The sequence below is a fragment of the Ciona intestinalis genome, chromosome 2, assembly GCF_000224145.3.
Source record: "Ciona intestinalis chromosome 2, KH, whole genome shotgun sequence".
NCBI classification, from domain to species: domain Eukaryota; kingdom Metazoa; phylum Chordata; class Ascidiacea; order Phlebobranchia; family Cionidae; genus Ciona; species Ciona intestinalis.
Window position 1 is genome coordinate 2,830,557 of NC_020167.2, and position 21,855 is coordinate 2,852,411.

The 21,855-nt window shown below is 36.0% G+C and overlaps 6 protein-coding genes across 13 annotated transcripts in view; all 6 read left to right on the plus strand.

The window, feature by feature from the left end:
• LOC100187019 (condensin-2 complex subunit D3) overlaps positions 1-936 on the plus strand; it is a 19,055-nt gene extending 18,119 nt beyond the window's left edge. For both annotated transcript variants that reach the window (XM_018817402.2, XM_002122724.4), the window contains exons 34-35: positions 381-498; positions 655-936. In XM_018817402.2, the coding sequence (XP_018672947.1) occupies positions 381-498; positions 655-760 (224 nt within the window). In that variant the 3' untranslated portion in view covers positions 761-936. The remainder of the gene's footprint in view (positions 1-380; positions 499-654) is intronic.
• Positions 937-1,095: 159 nt separating this feature from the next.
• On the plus strand, positions 1,096-8,087 carry LOC100185440 (carbohydrate sulfotransferase 1). Of its 7 annotated transcripts, none has more exons than XR_003397601.1 (7): positions 1,096-2,221; positions 2,477-2,659; positions 3,439-3,567; positions 3,906-4,094; positions 7,373-7,506; positions 7,670-7,717; positions 8,004-8,087. XR_003397601.1 is itself a non-coding variant. In XM_026840805.1 (6 exons), exons 1-5 carry the CDS (start codon positions 2,036-2,038, stop codon positions 7,502-7,504), a joined length of 819 nt encoding a protein of 272 aa, XP_026696606.1. In that variant the 5' UTR covers positions 1,096-2,035; the 3' UTR covers positions 7,505-7,506; positions 7,670-7,936. The 7 variants fall into 7 exon arrangements, 4 of the variants coding, with proteins under 4 accessions (XP_026696606.1, XP_002128541.1, XP_026696605.1 ...); XR_003397603.1 differs by lacking the exons at positions 7,670-7,717; positions 8,004-8,087 and adding exons at positions 6,252-6,402; positions 6,459-6,595 and having other exon boundaries at positions 7,373-7,501; XR_003397602.1 differs by lacking the exons at positions 7,670-7,717; positions 8,004-8,087 and adding an exon at positions 6,252-6,595 and having other exon boundaries at positions 7,373-7,501.
• A 2,954-nt stretch (positions 8,088-11,041) lies between these two features.
• On the plus strand, positions 11,042-13,070 carry LOC100183076 (tRNA modification GTPase GTPBP3, mitochondrial). Its single transcript, XM_002128700.5, has one exon. It carries the CDS (start codon positions 11,367-11,369, stop codon positions 12,999-13,001), a length of 1,635 nt encoding a protein of 544 aa, XP_002128736.1. The 5' UTR covers positions 11,042-11,366; the 3' UTR covers positions 13,002-13,070.
• Positions 13,071-13,072: 2 nt separating this feature from the next.
• LOC100180720 (GPN-loop GTPase 3) lies at positions 13,073-14,916 on the plus strand. The gene is made up of 2 exons (XM_002128684.4): positions 13,073-13,257; positions 14,050-14,916. The coding sequence occupies exons 1-2, from the start codon at positions 13,094-13,096 to the stop codon at positions 14,714-14,716; spliced, it is 831 nt and encodes a 276-aa protein (XP_002128720.1). The 5' UTR covers positions 13,073-13,093; the 3' UTR covers positions 14,717-14,916.
• Positions 14,917-16,407: 1,491 nt separating this feature from the next.
• On the plus strand, positions 16,408-17,809 carry LOC100178353 (gamma-aminobutyric acid receptor-associated protein-like 2). Its single transcript, XM_002128835.4, has one exon. The coding sequence runs from the start codon at positions 16,768-16,770 to the stop codon at positions 17,122-17,124; it is 357 nt and encodes a 118-aa protein (XP_002128871.1). The 5' UTR covers positions 16,408-16,767; the 3' UTR covers positions 17,125-17,809.
• Positions 17,810-17,877: 68 nt separating this feature from the next.
• LOC100182261 (transmembrane protein KIAA1109) overlaps positions 17,878-21,855 on the plus strand; it is a 47,952-nt gene continuing 43,974 nt past the window's right edge. Inside the window, exons 1-7 of the mRNA XM_026840885.1 lie at positions 17,878-18,190; positions 18,360-18,527; positions 19,000-19,131; positions 19,651-19,818; positions 20,242-20,505; positions 20,788-20,920; positions 21,290-21,485. Coding sequence (XP_026696686.1) covers positions 17,878-18,190; positions 18,360-18,527; positions 19,000-19,131; positions 19,651-19,818; positions 20,242-20,505; positions 20,788-20,920; positions 21,290-21,485 — 1,374 coding nt within the window. The remainder of the gene's footprint in view (positions 18,191-18,359; positions 18,528-18,999; positions 19,132-19,650; positions 19,819-20,241; positions 20,506-20,787; positions 20,921-21,289; positions 21,486-21,855) is intronic.

The following is a 21,855-nucleotide window of genomic DNA, read 5'->3' on the forward strand; positions in this document are numbered from 1 at the left end:
TTTGGACAACCCATTAGTGACCACTGGGTTGGAGCAATTGTCGTTAAGTGTCTTGCTCAAGGACACATACGCCCACAATGGTAGCAGCGTTGAGCCTTGAACCCATTATCTCTGGGTTACAGGCAGGCACGCTAACCACTTTGCCACGGCGCCGGACCCGTCATTATAACACAAATGTTGTTTTCGCTTCTGAGTTACCACTAAAGTAACATGTGGGTGTATATTTAAACGTCTGAGTTGTCACCTACAAAGTTGAATATTATAACCTGTTAACTCACAACAGTGAACAGACAAAGTGTTTGCAAAACTACACCTATTCCCTGCCATGTAAGAATAAATGAGTAGTTATATCCAAAATCAACCTCTACTATACTATACAGGTGCCGATAAAAACGGCGAAATCACGTTCTTAGCAAAAGACATTAGTGCCATCATATCACCAACTGCTTCTAAACCAAAGAAAAAGAAACGTCTGCTGTTACTGCCGCATCCTGAAGAGTGAGTACTAATATATGTCAATTAAGTTGTTTATATTTTTGGTGTATTTTTGCATTTTTATTCTAGTATCAAAAGTTTTGTATATTACCCTAAATGTGCACAATGCAGCGACTTAAAATTATTAAAAAAATGTTTGTTATTTTTTTTATTTCTAAGGTGTCCCCTGCCAGTTCCGTGGGACGTGACGTCACCCAGTCCTCACAGGGCGTCGCGCATAAGGCGGCAATATGCTCGTTCCCACGATACCACCAACCCTACCTGAGTCTTAGAATAATTGTTAATAGTATAATAATAAGTCACGCTGAGCGCATGGTCACGATTAATACCGTCGGAAACAACGCGATACTTTTCGTTGAATTTCGTTCATATTTAGCTCTACAGGGGAGATTGACCGTCTGTGGTTTTTAATGTACTGATTAAACAGCTCCCAGCAGGTTGGCTTTATGTGTATGTGTAAATCAGGGCAGCGTAACTATGTCAAAGACGATCAAACTGAACATGGCGAAATTTGCGTTGACAAGTAGCGACAGTCTACTGACGAGCTGGCTATATTGCGACCGCATGTTGTACAGTTTTTGGCCATTACTGGAACTTCCCTTCAATGTTTCAACAGTAAGCCTTCATGATGGCAAGGTCATAGCTTTGTAATAGCACTTGTCACCACTTCTTACCAGTTGAAAACGTTCGTGAATGAACCACTCTGTTGGTACTTACTGTTTACAGTCAGTTGTCGTATTTTAAAATAGTCCAGATCTGTAGGATAGAGACCTAAAAGTTTAAAGTATTTTCGGTCGTTATATTACCGCAGCTTAGAGCAGGATAGTAAAACAAAGTCCGAAACTATATTATAGTAGGCTACCTATCATGTTTATCACCTACAATAAAGGTTACTACTGGATTGTCTAAAATCTTTAATTATCAGCCACGCATAAAAAAATCAAAAATATCACCCACAAAGTGACATACTTCGTCGCCTAACTCAAAAGCAGAACACCTCGTGTTTAACGTCTGTCGTTTACCAGGTTTACTATATCCATAGTACATTTAAGGTAGTAAGATATAAAGGTTAGGCTATTCATTGATGTGTACCATTTGTTGCAGATGTAGTGAAAATCTATGAGTTGACTTGTTGAAGCGGAAGATTTTAGCCTATTCCTAATTTACTGAAGTATTAAGGTTGAATATTACACGTCTAGCAGTTATACAGAAACCATTCATTGTGTATACTTTTTAATTACATGGCTTGCCACGATTTCCTTTGTCGGGAATATCAGGAAACGTCTGTTCAATAATATCAGCCCCGTCAGTTTTACAGAAAGACAATTGTATTTGATTAATGGCCGTTTTCTGGTGTGCGTTTTATGCCAAACCATTTAACGTACATTAAGACAAGAAGAGCCACAATTAGATCATCTGAACATCGACTCTAACGAGTTTACTATAGTTGGTATGCCCTGTAGACAGTAGGCCTCGTTAATTTTACAAAGACAGTTTAACGCAAGTAGACTATTTGAAGAAGCAACCAGTACTTACGACAATGTTAAAAGTTTCACGAATGACCATCAGCCAATTAATGATCGTGATCTGTCTCTCTGCAATCTGTGTTCTTCTTTGGGAAAACCGAACTCTTAGATGCAGGAATGTTTCAGTTAGCCACAGACTCCGCTCTCCTGCAGATTTTCCTTATGATGAACCGACTGTAAACCACACAACCAAGCCAAAGGTAACTGTTTCAAGTCTCTTTCGCATTATTCCATGACATTTCGCTTGTCGCTTTTATACACGTGGAATTTACGAGTTTATCTTTTTATATAACTGGGCATTAATCTCAACGTATTTCAACAAATATTTTGTACACTGTATTGTTATAAACAGTAGCCTACGTGTGAGGTAGGCAAATGAAACTGGGAAATATATACTAATCATAAGGGGAAAAATCGAAAGCGTTGCTTTCACTTGAATTCTGTGTTTATTACAGACACGACTGGTAAATTCGAAAACTACTCTTGTCACAACACCTGTGGCCATTACGGAGGCTACCGCGACACTAGTGCACCCGTTACAGGAAAAGCCTTTATCTAAACCCACAGCAGTAATCATATTTACATCTATGCGATCAGGTTCGAGTTTTCTTGGCGAGTTATTCAACCAACACAGCCAGGTAGCTTACTTGACTCTTCTATTACTATATATGTGTTCTAATCAGCTTCAATATTTCACAATTTAATTAAGTTGAATAAACATGTAGGTTATAGTGTCCTAGAGCAGAGCTTTTCAAACTGTACAGCCCAGAGCCATAGAAATACCGAGTAGTCCAACCCATTGTTACGTAAAACACAAATTGAACGGCAATTTGGGTCCAAAATAACACAGTAGGTATAGGGAAAATGTATGTTTTTCGGTAAATTACAGAAAAACTTGGGCCTAAAAACAAATTTAAAGGTTGAAAAATGTAAAAAAAACATGTGTTATTTGTTTTCTGTGTCAAAAAAGTCAAAAATTAGAATTAGAAGCGGTTGATTTGCGACATTTTAGTCATTTAATGCGGCTAAATTTATACATTTTTTCTAAAAAATGTTTGGTAAGGTAAATAGAAGGTGTTTTACACCTTCCCACAATAGGAAAACACAAACAAAACTTAACAAGTTCGTTTAAACCCATTGTCAAAGTCACCAGTTTTGCTCTATTTTGGACACACATAGACGGCAGTTGGACTACTCGGTGTTTATACGACTCTGGTACAGCCGAACCAACTTCAGGGGTCGCTAAGAGTGTGCCAAACTTTAAAGTACTTAATTATACTGTTAACAAATGGGAATAACCCCTCTCTTAGAGCCAACCTAATCCAATAAATGATAATGTTTTAGGGTGTTTTACTCCTACTGTTTAGATGTCTTAAAAATCACCTACGAAAAGTAATTGTTCATGATTTTGTTTTAGGTGTTCTACATGTTTGAACCTCTGCACGCTTTCGGATCCTACAAAGAACAAAGGGAGAACAGGTTTCGTGCCCTACACGATATTAGCCGTTGTAACTTCACCAATCTACCCAACATGTATAAGCAAGCGGTAATGACCTATTCCTGAGGACTGGACACCTTCAGCACATTATATCCAAATATCCTGATCATGTTATAAACAATTAACAACGGTCTAAGCTATAGGAGTCGTGTGAACATGTTTTTTTTATAATTGTTTCAGTGTTTTATGTTTACTACCAAATGAGACGAAAAGTAGAATGAAATGTGTTCCATATTCCCCACCATACTTATATATAAGTTGGTTAAAATTGTTTTTCCACTTCGAACAATACAATGCAAACGCAACTGTGGAACTGTATAGCTGCGTTTAATATTAAAATGTTATTCGTCTACCATACGTTAAAAGCTTGCAATTTCAACCAACAGGTCGAAGGCGGATATGCGCCGGATCAGTCATCTCGGTGTGTGGAAGACAATTTCTGCTTTAAATTTAAAAGTCTCTTCTTATCACGTGACACCGATCTCTGCCAATCGCCTTGGAAGGGGTGTAAGGTCCCGTTTGACCCACAGATATTGTCCCAAGTTTGTCAACGAAGTTTGTTTCCAGTATCCAAGGTAGGTTTTAGTTTCTCTGTGATTATGGTGGCTGCTGAACAAAGACCCCAAGCTTTAGTAAAGTTTAGTTAATTTTATGTCTTCAGCATTTAAAATGCATAAAAAATAAGTAAATATACAACGAAACAAAACTGCAAAATATAATCGTAACACAAAATGTACAGTTAGAGTCGTTGTATGAAATGCGCTTGTTCGGTTGCTCAATCTTATCATTTTCGGATTTTGTTTGCAAATATAGCGAATGCTGACACTCCCACACACCACACGCATTTTGTTTTATGTCAATTACGTGAACCGTATACAGGTAATTGCAGAACCGTTCCTGGAATCTCTGGAACCGATTCTAGAAGACTCCCGAGTAGAACTGCGTGTGATACACTTGGTGCGCGATCCACGTGCAGTTATGTCGTCTCGCAAGGATGTATTTTCGGACGCTAAAAATACATTTGCTATCAAGGGGAATGTCAACTATCTATGTAATAGTCAGCGACGTAATTTACGTTTTGCTGAATGCATGAACAGTTTGTGTGATGGGGTGAAACCGAGTCGACTTTGGAAAGGCAGGTACAAAAGATTGCGTTTCGAGGACGTTAGCGCACGACCGTTGGAGGTCGCTCGTGAGGTGTATAACTTTGTCGGTTTGAACTTCAATTCTATTATTGAGAAATGGATTAAACTGAACACCCGGGCAGAGGCTAGTCAAAGTTCAAACAAGTTCAGTACAAAGAGAGATTCCATGAGTGCTGTTGGGCACTGGAGACAATCTTTATCACTAAACGAAACGTTAATCATTCAGAGTGCGTGTTTCGACAATATGTCAAAGCTAAACTACACTCTTATTAGCAACGAACATGATTTAAATAATACGAAACTGAACCTTTGGTAAAGTTAATATTGTGAAACATATCAAGAAGTGTCACTGTGACGGATAGCATTTCTATTTTATACTGATTCGATGTTTATATAAGTTAAACTTTTTATCACTTTACAAATTCCTTGAGAAACGTCAAAGCTGTAAAAAAGGTTTTATAAAAAGGTTTTCAATGTTTAGTTAATCTGTCAGACGACCACAGCATTGTCGATTCACTGTTGATACAATCTGATTTCCATAAGCTTTGGAAACCACCAACTTGTATAGATTGCTTTCTCCATCCGGGGGCTATCAAACTATGTTCGGTGTGGGTGCTATTAAACTATGTTAACCCCATCGATGTTAAGTTAGATGCGAGCAGTTTCGCTTAAGTGGCCTTTTTGACATATTTGCATTCCCCACTGACAGCTTAATATATAACGAACGAACGTATATATAACAGAAAACCTTTGGTTTTGAACATTTTCTGATTTCGTATAGTACTGTGGGGTAAGATGGGACACCTTTAGCACATAATATCCAAATATCGGAATCGTGTTTTAAACAATTAACAACGGGCTGTGGGAGTTCTAAGGATACGTTTTTTAAATTTTTGAATGCCATTTGTTTACTACGGAAAAGAGAAAACGGAATGAATAAGTGTCCCATCTTTCTTACCCTTAAATATCATTGCCAAAACAATCGAACATTATCGAAAGTAGTTCGCGATGCATGCGAAGAACCCGCTGTGTAATCTCAATCCCGCTATGACTAATCTCTGAGGCGGTAGGGTCAGAAATGTTTTTGCGAGTTCGTGTGACTACGTGCAGGTGCTGACGTAAACTTACCGAAGTGCGCACCCACATTGTATATAATCAATGGAAAGGTGATACACGCAGTTTACAAAATAAAGCGACACATCTGATTAACTTGACCAAAGTGCGGAACATAATTCGTAAATCAAGCAAGAAAAGTATCAGAGGAAATACCGCCTGTTTTGTAATGCTGTATATTCCAGGGCAGAGTTCGATAACAAAGTGTTTTATTCCAGGGCAGAATTCGATAACGAGGTGTTTCAAACCTTTGGGTCACGTGTAACCTTGTCTAGACGTTTATCATTGCATCAACAAGCCGCAAAACTTTTTTGTTTGCCGACTCCGTAACACGTTTCGCTTTTAATTGATGCCTATCATTGCCACATTTAACACACGGGTACAGAACGTTCGAAAAATCGTGCTCGTGATACTTTAAGATACACAATTTAAAAGTTCATTGTTTGAAATACGGTTTGCGTCTAAACCAAACAGGAAAGGCAATCGATGTACCGACTTGGATGAACCTTCTGATCCTGATCGACTGTGTTGGAGAACATGACGCCTTATATCAACAAGCAAGAAATGTTTCCCACTGAAGACAGACCGAACAACCGCATGCGAAACCGGAACCATCGTTTCTGAAGTAATTGTCCCTACGTGGTAACGAGGTTCACGTTGCTTAAATCCTTCTTCTTTCAGCATGTAGTCAAGTTCGTTGGAAGAAGGAAAATCCCGTTTAAATTTATTTAAATTCTTGACTTGCTCTTCAGATATAGTACTGCCAACATAGTGTCAAAGTTCTCGCCAATGAAAGAGAAGTGTCATGTCCAAAAGGGGTAAAACAGTGATATATTTTTGCTTTTGCTAAATTTACAATATATTTTACTTGTTGAATGTATATGCTCATATAGTTCTACGCACTACTCTTCATTTGGATTTCCTTAATCGGTATAAATTAAGAGAAAAAATAAGGAGAGTCCTACACTCTCAGTATAAACTTGATTTATAAAGCACGCGGCATTTTTTATAGCGCATGGTATGCATGTCAGGCCCATTGGAAAGAAACAAACTCTTTGCTATATGAGTCTATGTAGAGTTTTTAACTCCCGGGAATTTTAATGTACTTACTAAGCGGCGCTATATTATGTGTGACGTACTGTTTCTTTTAGCGTTGAACGGTTTTGGTTTTTGTGTGTAGTTTGCTGTGGCGTTCTTCTGTATTGTTTCCTAGTTTTTCTACCGTTTTATGTTGGATTTATACGTCTCGCGCTTGTTTCACCTCTAAGCATAATTAGTCGTCGTGGCGCGAATGCGCCCTTTTCTTCTGTTTTACTTACATCCGCCCTAACATTGCATAAGATCGGCAGTTCTCGTTGTGTATATGGTGTAGTAACGTTGTATTGGTGTATTGGATTACCGTTGCGTTGTTGTATTCGGTTACATTGGTCAAAACTTTATAGTGTTTGAGCGTTATTCTTAACGTTTTATTATAGTAGTTTTTATATGCCATTAAACTAGGTGTTAAGAAACCCTACATCAGTCTGATCAGTCGCGGTAGGCCGTTAGAGCAGCGTCCCGAACCACACTTTACGTAACACTATATTATGTAATAGGTTCCAACATACGATACTTGTGGGTGGTTGCTTTGTTGTGCAACGAAATGGCGAACTCTTGGCCAATTTGTCAGAAGACCCAGTATGCGTTTGGACGTCTCAGTAATGATATCAATCAACATCAAAATCTAACGGTAAAGTTTTCCGGGGTTTTTAAGACTAGTAGAGTTGCATGAAACAGAATAAAATAAGCCACCTGTTCCCGAGATACTACTTGCCATTGTCCAAATTTGTGTTGCTGCTTCCAAACGACTATATATTACTTGTTTCACAGTTGTAAATTTTCTGCCTTTTCAGGTTTCTGGAAGATTGTGCAAAGATAGGAGAATGCGGAATTACTCACACGTTAGTATAATGACATTATTTTTAACTTACCTGCCAAAAATGGCTGATTCTGTTCGGCAACGTCTCAAACTGGCGCTCGGCTCTATAGACCAGAGGACACAAGTTCGAGGCTGTGCGGTGTCACTCGTGTTTATGTTTTCTTAACAAGAGAGTTGTCGGCAATTGCTTCAACTCCTCCAGTTGTCTCTTATAGGTTGTTAAAATAGCTAGCCATAAAAAGTACGAAAATATTAAAGTTCGTTCATTGATTGTATATAGTGATGTTTTACAAATTATTCTTTTGCAGTTAAAGAAAAGCATAGATTCACTAAAGATGGATTTGATCCACACATGTCGGCATTTAGATCAAAATTGTCAAAGGTAGAAAAATTTACGTCGTTAATAAATTTATCTAAATATGTATTTCGCTCGCTTGCGAACATTTATTTAAAAGAATAATAATGAAAAAATTATATAAAATTAATGAAAAAATTATAAAAATGCGTATATAAGGCACGTCCTTTTGTAAAGCATCAGATTATGTTGCAGCAAATAAGAAGTTTGCAATTGGTGCATATATTTACAGTAGCTTATGATTACACAGTTTTAAGTGCTAGATTACGTAATTTTAAGGTCATTATGGTGGCTTTATGCCTCTTTGAAACCGGTCTTTTTAACCGCCGTGATCCCTTTATTTAGTTGTGGGTAAACACCGTAACATAACAACCGATAAAATGACAGTATTTATGTACAAAAAAGATATAAGTATGGCGGTTAGCACGAAAAACACAGCTATATAGCCTATAGTAGGGTGGGGGGAGATTGGACACTTTGTCAGACAAGACTTTTTCTAACTTTCTTTTTACTCATGATGATCAGGAAAATAATGTTACAGAGTTATTCGACAGTATAATCACGACTTTATAAAACGCCCGTCAAAGCTGATTACTTTTTTTAAATATTAAAAAAAAGATATAAAATAGAAACAGTATGTTTTGAACAGGTAAAAAATGCGAAACAGTAAGGTGTTATTTTTAAATGTTCGCTAATCACAGAAAAGCCGATGAGAATTTGTAGATTGCGAGTGAACAATTAAACTAGTTTCATAGCTTTATAAAACAATCTTGAATATTTCTTTGTAGTTTTGTATGTTTTTATTGCCAAACTTTAAAGATTCGCTTTCAATTTAATAATTTGTATCTCTGGGGTTATTCAAATATAAGATAGTGCTGTAATAACAAGATATTATGTGTAAAATATATTCGAAGTTTGGTCATTTGCACTTATAAAAATAATTTATGCGAACTGGCTTGAGCCAAAACCCTAATTGTCTCCTAATAATATAATATAGGTAACATGTAAAAACTATAGCAGTAGGGCAAGGAAAATAATGTTTAGACTTGAACTTTCACAGCGTACAGTATTATTTCGTGTTATTTACGTATATTCCTATTCATAAATACACCTATTAATCGAAATTACCCACGATATTAAACTGTCCCGCCTTATCCTGTGTGTTTTCGAATTCGTAAAATTTCACCTGTTGTGCGAATCGCTAAATAACTCCTCGTGTTTTTATTATATATGTTTCAAATGTTGTCAATTAGTAAAAGCATGATAGTACTAATTCGTGGTATCACCCAAAAAAACGCAATCTGTTTCGATTTTGGATATATTTGGCAATATGTGCCGAGGTGTCCCATCTCCCCCACTGCATCATACAATGTAGAAACCCACCTAAACCGTTCACTGTTTTTTTTTATTATCAACAGTATACACCACCGCTTTAGCTTGTGTAATACTACCAAAACTAATTGTCAAAGCCAAGTGAAGAATTTAATTAATGCAGTAGACGTATACAACAATCTTTGGATGGTGCAGGGTAGTCGGTTGCTTGTTGCCCATCGGAAAATACATATAGAACGACGACACTTTGACGCGAAAGGAAAGTTTAATGTAAGTTTAATGTGTAACACATATTTTTGTAAAGTAGGGTGGGGGAAGATGGGACACATTATCATTCCATTTCTTGTCCTATTTGGCAGTAAACTAAGAACATTCAATGAATTATAAAACCGTATCCTCACGACGCCCATAGAGCGTTGTTAATTGTTTTAAACACGATCAGGATATTTGAATATTATGTGCTAAAGGTGTCCCATTTTACGCTACAGGACTATATTAAATTTTAAATGTTTTTAAATCTAATATTAAAACAATTGAGTGGATACTTTTTACCTTACAACAATGTTTAAAAACTTTAATAGATTTCACTTTCAGGTCTATGAACCTTTCAGAAATAAAATGTTGTTTTATAAATTTGACTTTGTATTACCAGAACATTCGATGTCATTATCAAGCGCTCCTGGTCACAGAAATGAAACTTATTCATTTTTTTAAAGGAGTTATTGAATCAGCGTGCGGGAATACACGGAGTCCCGACTCTGGTCGTACATAAAAACGGACTCTATTATTATATATATTGTTATATATAAAAACTTACAACATTCCAGCACAAAACAAGAATTTGTTAAAACGTTCTAGATCTTCGTATTAATAACTATATATATATATATTTATCTATTCTTATATATATTTATATATATTCGTCGATTTCTAATTCCTCATTTTTGTGAGGTCTTGTTTACGTTTTTGGTAGGATGGAGTAAAAAAGCTTATATATATAGTAGAGTGGAGAACCTTTGGTACATAATATCTAAATATTGTTATCGTGCTTTAAATAATTTACAATAAGCGTCTATGGAAATCTTGAGAAAACGGCTATACAATTCTTTTATTGTTATTTGTTTACTACCAAATAGGAAGAGAACATAGAATGAAAAAGTGTCCCGTCTTTCCCTACCCTACTATATTTATCCTAATATTTTTTAATGTACAAAATTACCCCTGTTAAACGACTAAAATGTCACAAATTAGGCGCTTCTAAATTGTTCCATTAGCTTTTTTCGAAGAAGAAAACAAATTGCCATATTTTTGACACTTCCCAACCTTTCATTTTGTTTTTTAGTCCATTTTTCTTTAAACTTACCGAAAAACATAGGTTTTCCCATACTGTCTTGTATTAAACATAAATCTGTGTTTAATTTGCCTTTTATGTAACAATGAATTGGCCTAGTTTCTATGGCTTTGGTCATAATCACCGTCGATGCAAAGATAAATTAGTTACATTCATTTATATTCAATCTTCTTTTACATTTCTATGAATATTTTTTCTCAGCGCAGGGCAATCCCCGTAAATGTTTTGTTTTTTAACGTGCTTCCATCGTAGTACACTAACAGTAGTGTACTACACTAACAGTAGTGTACTATGGTAGTGTACTATGGTGCTTCAAACAAGCTACAAGGTAGTTTTTAATAATAAGCGCTCCCATTTACCCAAAAGCCACGCTAACGTAATGGCTTTTTTTGTATTGCTTTTACCATCATGCGACTGCATGAATATTTTTTAAAGACCTGTATCAGATTTCATTTTAGCCAATTATACATAATAAACAATGTACTGTATTTTGTTTCGTATTTCATTCATGTTTCATGTAAAATCAATGCAATTGTTATTAATAAAACCAAAACGTGTGTCCTCCAAAATGAGGAATATTTGTATGGAATATGACAGGTACATGCTAGAATGTTATAACGGCTAGGTCATTAGATGTTTTCATGTTTATTTGCTAAAATGTTAGGCAGGAAAAAATTGTGGGGATTTTGTTTAAGGAATGTTTCAACCATTTCTTCCAATTTGTTATCTTGTACTTTGTCCCGTATAACAGTGCAAATTACCACACTGGTAACAAGTTCACGAACACTTGCATCGGTACAAACAAAATGGCAGATCTTGTATAATCACTGCAAGTGCTATTCTACTGAAAGTTTGCTACACCAAAGCACAATATATGCTGTTTCTTCTGGGTTTGGAAAATGTGGGGTTTCCATTATCCGAGTTTCTGGCAAGTGCTCCCCAAATGCGCTGCTAAAACTAACCAAAAGAAAAAGTTTACCTGGACCTAGGAAAGCTATCGTGCAACCAATATATCATCCAGTCTCGAATTTAATGTTAGACCGCTCACTGGTTTTGTGGTTTCCACGCCCAAGCAGTTTCACAGGGGAAGATGTTTGTGAATTTCAGGTCCATGGTGGGCCAGCAGTAATTGCATCGGTTCTTAATGCACTTTCATGCATTACGGGCCTAAGGCCTGCGGAAGCAGGTGACTACACAAAGCAAGCGTTTTTAAATGGGAAGTTGGATCTTACAGAGGTGGAGGGGTTAGGTGACCTGATACATGCAGAAACCGAAGCCCAGCGTCGACAAGCGCTTCACCAAATGGAAGGGTCCTTGGCATCGTTGTATAAGGGCTGGAGTAATGAAGTTCTGAGGTGCGTTGCTCACTTAGAAGCATTTATTGACTTTGAAGAAGATGAAGACCTGGATCCAGATATCATTTGCAATATCAGGTTAAACACAACAAAAATGATCTCTAAAATACAACATCATTTATCAGATGAACGTCGCGGAGAGAGACTGAGAGATGGGGTAAGAGTGGCCATCATTGGTAAGCCGAATGTGGGGAAGAGCAGTTTACTGAATGCTGTCACCCAACGTCCAGCTGCCATCGTGTCTCCTATACCTGGTACCACAAGGGATGTTATTGAAACTGCTCTGGATATTTCAGGCTTCCCAGTTTTGATAAGTGATACTGCTGGTTTGAGAAGAAGTCATGGTGTTATAGAAAAACAAGGTGTCGATCGGGCATATGTTAAAGCCAAAGAAGCAGACTTAGTTGTCTTGGTGGTTAATTCCCAAGAGGTAAATAATAAAGATTTAAATAACTTCTCAGAATTTATCAAACAACATGCCCATGAATTGCACCTTGAAAAGACTTCATTGGAAAACTTAATTGTGATTTTAAATAAATCGGACTTGTTAGAAAGTGAAAAACTTAAGAAAATTCGTGATTTACAATCAGAGTACGCTAGTGTGTTGTTAATTTCTTGCAAAACATTGGATGGATTTCAAGACCTTCTACAAACTTTTTCCAAAAGACTCGAAAAGCTGTGTGGTGGTTCTTGTGTTGGTGAAACTCCTAGTGTTACTCAACAAAGGCACAGGCTCCATCTAAATAACTGTGTTTCATTCCTTGAAAAAGGAAACCAATTTTTGAATAAGGATGTTGTTATAGCTGCTGAATATTTTCGAATGGCTTTAACTGAACTGGGTCGTATTTCAGGCAAAATAGGATCTGAGGATATTTTAGATGTAATTTTTAAAGATTTTTGTATTGGGAAATAATTTGTATAGGCCTATGTTAATAAAAAAAACATTTTTCTGACGTTGTCACTTTCATACATTTGTGTTTAGTTGTTTTGGTAGAATTATGAAAGATGCCCAAATTTGCACAAATAGTAATGGGACCTGCAGGCAGCGGAAAGAGCACATATTGTGCAATGCTGGAGGAACACTTCAGAGCATTAAAAAGGCGATGTTTTATTGTCAACTTTGATCCTGCAGCTGAGAATTTTAAATATTCTGTGACTGTTGATGTTCGGTAAGTTTATTGGTGTGTTAAAGAAGTGTTTTCCAAACCTTTTTCTTACCACCACGCCCACACCGCCACCTAGACAACAAACGGAGGATCAAATGCCCTCCAAACAAATAATTTTTTCTCTTATTATAAACTAAAGTCTAACTTTATTAAAAGGGCTCAGGTTGGTGAAGTTTCAGCATTTTTTGCAAAGGTGAAGCAACCTAATTTTAATAGAATATTTAATATTCATTCCCCCCTATTGAATGAATGAATGTAACTTACTTTATCCTCGCGTGGCCGGAACGACAGCCGTTATCACAAGGGTTTCACACCTCGTTCCAGGTTACGATTTACCATGTATGTTACTTTGTTTGTTGAATTATATATTACAAATGTAAAGAAGGCCTAATTGCGCTGAAAGATGCAAAAATAATTGTTATTCACATATTCTTAGCACAACTGCTTTGATTTACCCTATGGTACCCTCAAAGTTTATAACGTGGCGCTTCCTAATTGCCAAGGTTAATATCCAACGCCATCTGCATGGTTGCAAATGCCCACTTTGGGAGCCACTATTTTAAAGCATGTGGTTGAATAAAGCGGGCTTTAAGGAATTTGTTTAAGGACCTTCTTTTAAATCAAACGTGTGTTTCATAATTGAGTATACTATAAAAAATGATAGGGTTGTTTTGTAATTAAATTTAGTGATATCGAGTATGAAGACTGTCTGTACATATTAGGTAATAGCTAAGGTTTTTTCAGTGAAGTGCTGCCTGTCATGTCAACCTTGAATTAATATGTTTTAACATGAAGGGAGCTGGTTCAGCTAGAGGATGTTATGGAAGATGATGATCTTAAGTTTGGACCTAACGGAGGACTTATCTTTTGCATGGAATATGTCATGAAGAACTTGGAGTGGCTGAGGGATAATCTGGAGGCTCAGGATGATGATTATTTTATTTTTGATTGTCCAGGTCAAATTGAGCTGTACACTCACCTGCCAGCAATGAAACAACTCACTGAGACGTTGCAATCCTGGGATTTCCGGATTTGCGGAGTGTTTTTAGTAGATGCTCAATTTTTGGGTGATCCAAGTAAGTTTGTATCCGGTGTTCTCTCATCATTATCCTGCATGGTGAATTTGGAAATACCACACATAAGTATCATGTCTAAACTTGACCTATTGCCCAAGCGCTCAAAGAAACAAATTAGAAAATACCTCGACCCAGACATGATAGCAATTGCAGACTCTGAGGAGTCTCAATCATCATACCATAGCAGGAAATTTAGTAACCTGACCCGCGTAATATGTGAACTAATTGATGATTACGGCATGGTCCGATTTTTACCACTGGATCGTTCCGATGAAGACTCTATTGATATAATACTCCAAAATATTGACATGTCTCTTCAATATGGGGAGGATCTGGAGGTCCAGGATAAGGATTTTGATCAGGATTTACCGGAATCCACAGAATAACTATTTTGTCTGTGTTAACTTGCACTGCCAAGTATGTTTTATTGGTTTTAATCAGATCAATGTCTCATATTCATTAATTTACTGTTAACAACACATGAAATTAATTAAACTTCACAAGTTTAAGTAGCCAACCACAAGTTTAATTACTAACTAAAACTGTTTGATTGATGCTTCAGGTAATAATCACCAGTACCCAAACCTTTTTTATACAACGTGGCGCGTGGCCCTTTTAAAAAATTTGAAAAATCAGTGAATCCCATATTTATTTTAACCTTTTCAAAAAAATAAGAAACGTCAATTAATTAATTTTGAATGTATTTTTTTGTTATAGCAGGCGGGGGGGGGGTCTATGGAAGCCATGAGGATAGGGTTTATAATCTTTAAATTTTCTTTGTTTACTACCAAATGGTACAAGAAAATAGACAGAAAAGATGTCCCATCTTCCCCCACCCTACTATATATAATGTTGAAGTGGACTTCATAAAATAAGAAAGAAATCTTTTTTAAATTTTTCCATTACCCCTTAAAAAAGGCTCGGTTTCCTGGTTGGAAACCCTGGTCTAGGGGTTAAATCATCCGATTTTAGCACCTAATAGATAAGGTATTACTTTAGCATTTTATATTCAACTTTTTCGCGGAAGAGTGTAGTTCAACTGAGGTCAGAAATAGAAGTAAGGACATGCGGCTCGTGTCTGGAGTCATGAACGTTTTAAAAGACAGTGGGTTTTCTGTATATTGTCACAATCAAAGTCCGTAAATAAACAGGTATATATACCGACTCTGGTCACATCATAATCTCGGCTTTTCCAAAAGGTGGCCCATTTGTGTGCCTGTACTTCAAGATTAAGGTGTTGATAATAGGATAAGCGTTAACCATATATCTGCGGTATATCTGCACAGAACACAGGTAGGTAAAAGTTTAACACGAAATAAATTGAACCAGCGTGTTGTGTCGATCAAGGTGTCGACTTAACAGCCGCGTAAATATCGTCTTGTATCAAATTTAAAGCGCATTACAATCATGAACTTTATTAATATATATAGTAGGGTGGGCGAAGATGGGATACCTGTTCATTTCATTTTCTCGTCCAATTTGATAGTAAGCAAAGAACATTCAAAGAACTCTAAAACCGTATCCTCACAACTCCCATAGACCGTTGTTAATTGTTTATAACACGATCATGATACTTGGATATCAGGTGCTAAAGGTGTTCCATCTTTCCCCACCCCACTATATTTTAAATAGCAATATTATTCAGTACAGAACGGGCGCCATACAAATGTATGTCACGATGTTGTTTCACAAGCAACAATTGAAACTAGGTGTAAGAAAATTCATTGAATAGTTGGGATGTACCGATTAGTAGTTTTTGGGCAATCAAAAGATCTGGTTCGAAACCATTCTGTGCACAAAATGCTTTTAAACTCTTTGTTCTGTTGTTGGTCAATTCATGACGATAGTGTTATGACTTACAATGTGAATATTTACTTAACCCTAATTTAATTTTATTGATTTAATTCAAACTTGTTTTGTTATCAGCATTTGCTGTTATCGCTGTCAGCTTGAAAATTGTTTGTTATCTTTATGTTGGATCATGTGACAGCGGTTCCGCTTTTCGGGTGTTGACGTTATGATGATGTCATAATGATTTCGCGGTCAGCTGATGTTGTGTTTATATCGGAGGTTTGTTTACATTCTAGCCTTTTGTTTGCAAACTAGATTCACCGAGTTGGGGAGAATGTAATATATGTTTATACATAATGTAGTGCATTCCTTAAATGTATATGAGATTAGTGTAGTGCATTAAATAGCCTGGTGGACTTTATTTTGAACCAGTGTAAATTGCTCTTTTTTTTGAAGTCGCACTAATAGTTTATCAGGCACCTTAATGTGTCTGTTATATGTAATAATGTAGACTGATCAGTATAAACGGTGGTTTTTATTGCTTCAGCTTAACATTGTGTCGCTTCAGATAGTGTGTATATTTTTGCGCTGTGCAAGCTTTTCTTTGTTTTTATATTTGACCGGAGAGTAACATCACGCTATCAACATGAAGTGGCAATTCAAGGTGGATCACACATACGAGCATCGTTGCAACGAGTCTTCTAAAATCATCACGAAGTATCCAAGCCGTATCCCTGTGATTGTGGAAAAAGCGGAAGGTTCCACCATCCAGGACATTGATAAGAGAAAGTATCTTGTCCCAGCTGATATCTCGGTTGCTCAATTCATGTGGATCATCAGGAAACGTATTGACCTTTCTCCTGAGAAAGCAATCTTTCTCTTTGTTGATAAAGTTGTCCCAAACTCATGCTCCACCATGGGAGCAATCTACGCAGAACACAAAGATGAAGATGGTTTCCTTTACATCGCTTACAGCGGTGAAAACACGTTCGGTTCATGCTAAGCATGGTTCAACACTCACTGTTTATTGTTGGGATATTAAAAACTATATTTTCACAAATTGTTATCCGGAACTTTTGTTTTACTTTTATTGGTTGTACGTCATTCCGAGGCATACAGACATGGCTATTGCATGGTAGACTTAAAGCATATTAAAAATGTTGTAACTTTGTGTAATATGTGCATTACTTTGTTGTATTTTCTGATGTTTTCGTAATCTGTTATTTTTTCGATGTTTTTATTGTGGCATATCAGTTTTCTTTTCTAAAAAATTAAATTGTAGTTTGTCTTCTACTGATGCTTTGCACTTACAGAATATAAAACATTTTTTGGGCCTAATATTTGGTTTTACACAAACAGTTTAAACAAGCAAGCATACTTTCTTGCCGCATTTGGTTACAGAAAATTTCAGTTACTTTACTAGTTTACCGACTAAGTTTCATTTTCAAGTGTTAATCATTTTCTGTCTAAATATATTCTTAAAGTTTTATGTTGTTTTCTTGTGTATGTTTTTCTTTCTCTGTATATGTATTATAGTTAAATTTGTACTGGCTATTAGAGTAAACTAAACAAAAAATGGTGTAATCCAGGCATATTGTATATTTTGGTAAATTTAACTATAGAGATCAGATGAAAGGAACATATAATATTGCTTGCTTAAAAAAAACATACGTGTTTTATAACATAGATGTGGTAGATGACCTATTTGTTGCTAGGGCCAAAAATTGCTCTGTTATCATGAGGTAGACCTTCAAGCATGATATTGGTATTTGGGTTCTTGATCCAGGCAACTTATGTTGCAGTAGCAACAGCACAAAATACCACAACCTCTTTTAACCAAAATCAAACAGCCATCCCTGGCTCAGAAGTTCTCCCACCTAATTGTTCAACTGGAAATGATCGTTTAAATTTAGGGTGCATTGATAATTCCCTAAGAAGCAATCAGTCATCACTTGTCCAGCTTTTTGTAGTAACTTCCCTTTCAGGGTTGTGGATATTATACTTAGCTTATTACAACTCAAGGTTTTTCGGACTTGTATTAACTAAGGTCATCAACCAGTTTTACAAAGGTAACCCATAATTTCACTGACATCTAAAACTTCTTCTTTCCTCTCAATAAGCCAGAAACTAAGTTTGTTAATAACCTTATATACAGCAGTTTTATTTTATGTAAAAAGCAGAAAGACTCTTCGCTATTTTACTAATTGTAAAACAAAAGTAAATTTAAGGTCTTTTCAGATGCGTATATCAAAATTGGATCTTTCTCATTTTCTGTGCTTTCTGGGAAGCTTATGTTCCGAGAGGTTTATTACATCACAACAGATTACTCACTGAGGATTGATGATGGTTATTGTATATTTAGATGGTGGAGACCATACGAAGTTAGCTCATGGCAAAAGCAAAAAGGTAGCAACCTAATTATGCATTATAATAATGTGTTGTTATGATAAATGCTACTCTTAACGTGAGTTTTAATTGCTATACATATGAGTACCTATTCAATATAAAATGCATAGCTTGTGTTAAAGCACATTATATGCAATGCTGGTGCTGTGAGAATCAGTTGCCGCCCAAATAATAAAAAGCTTTAGCGATGAATCACCAACTATGATGTCATACTGTTGTGGTTATGATGTATATACCTGTGCAACTTCCTGTCGCAGGCATACAGGAACCAACTTCACAAATACATAAAAGTTTTTGTTTGTGTGCACAACAACATCTCATATTTTCCAAGAAATAACTAATTACTTCAATGTTCATAATAAACCTGCACATTCAATTCTTTTTTGCACAAAACCCTTTTAAAATATGTCGTATCATTTCTTGAACTTTTGCACTAAGTAAGTGCCTGCTTACCTGTATCTTTTTTTCGCAGACTTAAGCCAAGGTCACACGAGGTTAAGCGTTGTCATATCTAACATTCGGTTTCATGTTTATAATCGGAATGCGGTTTATGCAAGATTACAGACCCTATTTGCAGATAAGACTTCCCAGAAATCCATGAAAGGTTTGTGGGTATCAGATATGAAGTACATATTAGGAAAGATCAAATCTAAGGTCATCACAGCCTGGTATTTGCGGATTCATTATGAACTCATAATAAACCCTTTCATTATGAGCTCATAAGCCTTTTATAGCCCAATTAACGTAATGGTTTATGGTTTAAATCTACTTATGATTTAATAAGACAACTAGCAAATAATGAGACAGCCAGCAAATTTTCTTTTTTTTGTTTTTGTACATTCGGGGATCTATTAAATTTATGGATACCCTGACTTTTCAATACATAGGTGTTGCATGACTTCCAGTACATAGGCAATACATAGGTGCCTATAAACAATGGTGCTTCTAGTATAACAATACTGAAGTAAGTTGGGTAACATTATTCCGTTATAAAGTGTGTGGTGAAACCATGTATTTATAACAAATAGTTCTTGTTTTATACATCATAGATTATTTTTTAAAGTTAACATTAATGGAATGTCTTGTGTATCTATATCAGGTTAAAAACTAAATCCTAAAACAGAAACTTCCAAACGTCCGAAGCGTACGTCAACCTCCACTAACCCCACACCCCAAACCCCAACAGTGGGCGATGAAATTGTTTGGTGGAGACGCTTGTTCCCTGTTATCAAATGCACCATCTCACATGGGAGAATATCATTCGGAAACAAGTACTTGCCAAATACATTGGGTATATACACTTTTTGGTTAAATTTGTAGTTAATACAATAATGTATGTTGCAAGTTAAGTATCTAATTATCCCTATTTAATTAATTGTTTGTTACAAATAAGTCATGAAAATTAATTAAATTCTTTCAGGAGCTTTGGGATGGAGGATAAATTAATGGAAGTTAAAATCTGATAATCTTATTATTACTTTAAAATATCTGTAAAAAAATTACTTTTAAATAAATATTGGTCTATAGAGTGCACCAATGGCCTAATTACCACGAATAAATCAAATATTTAAAAATGGGGAAATATTATATATAGATAGCTGAAAGTTTCAACTGCCCTCTACTTACCACTTAAAGGTTATTCTCTCTTATCGCCAAATGTTAAACTTTTTAGTGGTAAAAGGTAAAAGCCTAACATAGCTTTGCTATATTACAGTTGTTTCATTTGGAGAGGGAGACTTTCAATACAAAACAACTGAAGCCAGCAACCCATATGATATCTTCATGCATGCATTAGAAGGCACCATGGGTTCATTACGACTCATGTTGGTGCCCAGTTTAGGTTACGATCCTTCATTTAATCCTCCAATGTTGGGAATACTTCCAATACATAATGAACCACCACCAAGGAAAATGGGTGAGGGATATGTTATCGTGAGGTCCAACGATGTGGACGTCACTTTTCTTATAGATGAGCCAGGTAAGATCTAACATTTTCGATGTAAGGTGTATTAGTATTAGCCAAACAAAATCGGTTTTCTGAACAAAATAAATGATATAATAAACATTTTTTATATCTTGGAAATGATAGCGAAGGTCATGTTATTTAAAAAATTGAAGAGAATGGAATCCACTGCATAACTTAAAAAAGGATTTTAATACGTTTAAAATATGTTGTTGCTTTTCTTTTTCTAAGATCAATGCATGTTCACTGTACAACATATGTTACATTCCAAATAAATCAGATTTTCTTTACCAACAGGAAAAGTACAAAGTGAGCCACTCCCCCAGAGCAAAGAAACATCAGATACAAATGAGAGTGGTGACCCTATATGGGAGATTGTGCTTAGGTTTGGTAAAAGGTCAAGTTTAAATTATGGACCATGGGCAGACAGGTGCAACAAATTTTGAATGTAGATAGTTTTGGATTTTTTGTTTCTAGCTATTCTTAAATTCTTTACCTGATTATTTTAGCTTCATTCCACATGGGTTAAGTTTTTGGCTCAAATGCTTAAGAATATTAAGTTTTAGAAAACAAAGCACTTACGTTAAAAGCAATATAGGTTTAAATTTTAAATGATACTACCAAAAGCCTGTCTGGTAAATTTAAAATATTTATCAAACTACCTGAGCGCTGAAGTGGTGGCTTCTGGCTTAAATCGGCACTTAGCCTGTTAACCTATCTTTTTTGAATTTTTTTGCATTAAAATACAAAATTGCATTAATATTTTTTTGCTTTAAACTATTGATAAACTTGATTTCAGGCAACGTGAGCTAATATGGAAGTTTTTCTACCCTCCTGACTTTCAACCACTAGAGGTCACAAAAGCAGCCAAAGCTGGAGAACTACGAATGGCCAAATCAATGAGGGTAACGGCAAACTTGCTGAAAGAAGCAGAAATAGATATTTTATTCACTAAAGACGATGAAATTAATGCAATGCATCTTAATGTGTCTAAGGTACCAGTTTTACAGTTTTGTTTTCCACAATTATTTTTTAATTTTTTTCTTCTGTATGGGTGAGGTCCTACAGCTAGGCTGGTATGTAACTTACTTTATCCTAATGTGGCTGGAAAACGACAGTCAATATACATAGGTGTTCATATACCATGTGTCAGCTTATGAGTTACCACGTATGTTACTTTGTGGGTGGAGATTTTTTGGGGGAATTTTTTTTTTTTTTTATGCAAGGCTGATAGTTTGGACAACCCGTCAGTGACCACTGGGTTGGAGCAATTGTCGTTAAGTGTCTTGACCAAGGATACATACGCCAACAATAGTAGCAGCGACGAGCCTTGAACCCATTACCTCTGGGTTACAGACAGGCGCG

What these genes read in the sequence shown, in the direction of transcription:
- LOC100185440 (XM_002128505.3), top strand. Translation starts at nt 2,036, where the DNA reads ATGTTAAAAGTTTCACGAATGACCATCAGCCAATTAATGATCGTGATC. An exon ending in CCAACATGTATAAGCAAGCG is followed by an intron (nt 3,568 to 3,905) that starts GTAATGACCTAT and finishes TTCAACCAACAG; the next exon opens with GTCGAAGGCGGATATGCGCC. An exon ending in GTTTGTTTCCAGTATCCAAG is followed by an intron (nt 4,095 to 4,398) that starts GTAGGTTTTAGT and finishes AACCGTATACAG; the next exon opens with GTAATTGCAGAACCGTTCCT.
- LOC100183076 (XM_002128700.5), top strand. Translation starts at nt 11,367, where the DNA reads ATGTTTTCATGTTTATTTGCTAAAATGTTAGGCAGGAAAAAATTGTGG.
- LOC100180720 (XM_002128684.4), top strand. Translation starts at nt 13,094, where the DNA reads ATGCCCAAATTTGCACAAATAGTAATGGGACCTGCAGGCAGCGGAAAG. An exon ending in TCTGTGACTGTTGATGTTCG is followed by an intron (nt 13,258 to 14,049) that starts GTAAGTTTATTG and finishes TTTAACATGAAG; the next exon opens with GGAGCTGGTTCAGCTAGAGG.
- LOC100178353 (XM_002128835.4), top strand. Translation starts at nt 16,768, where the DNA reads ATGAAGTGGCAATTCAAGGTGGATCACACATACGAGCATCGTTGCAAC.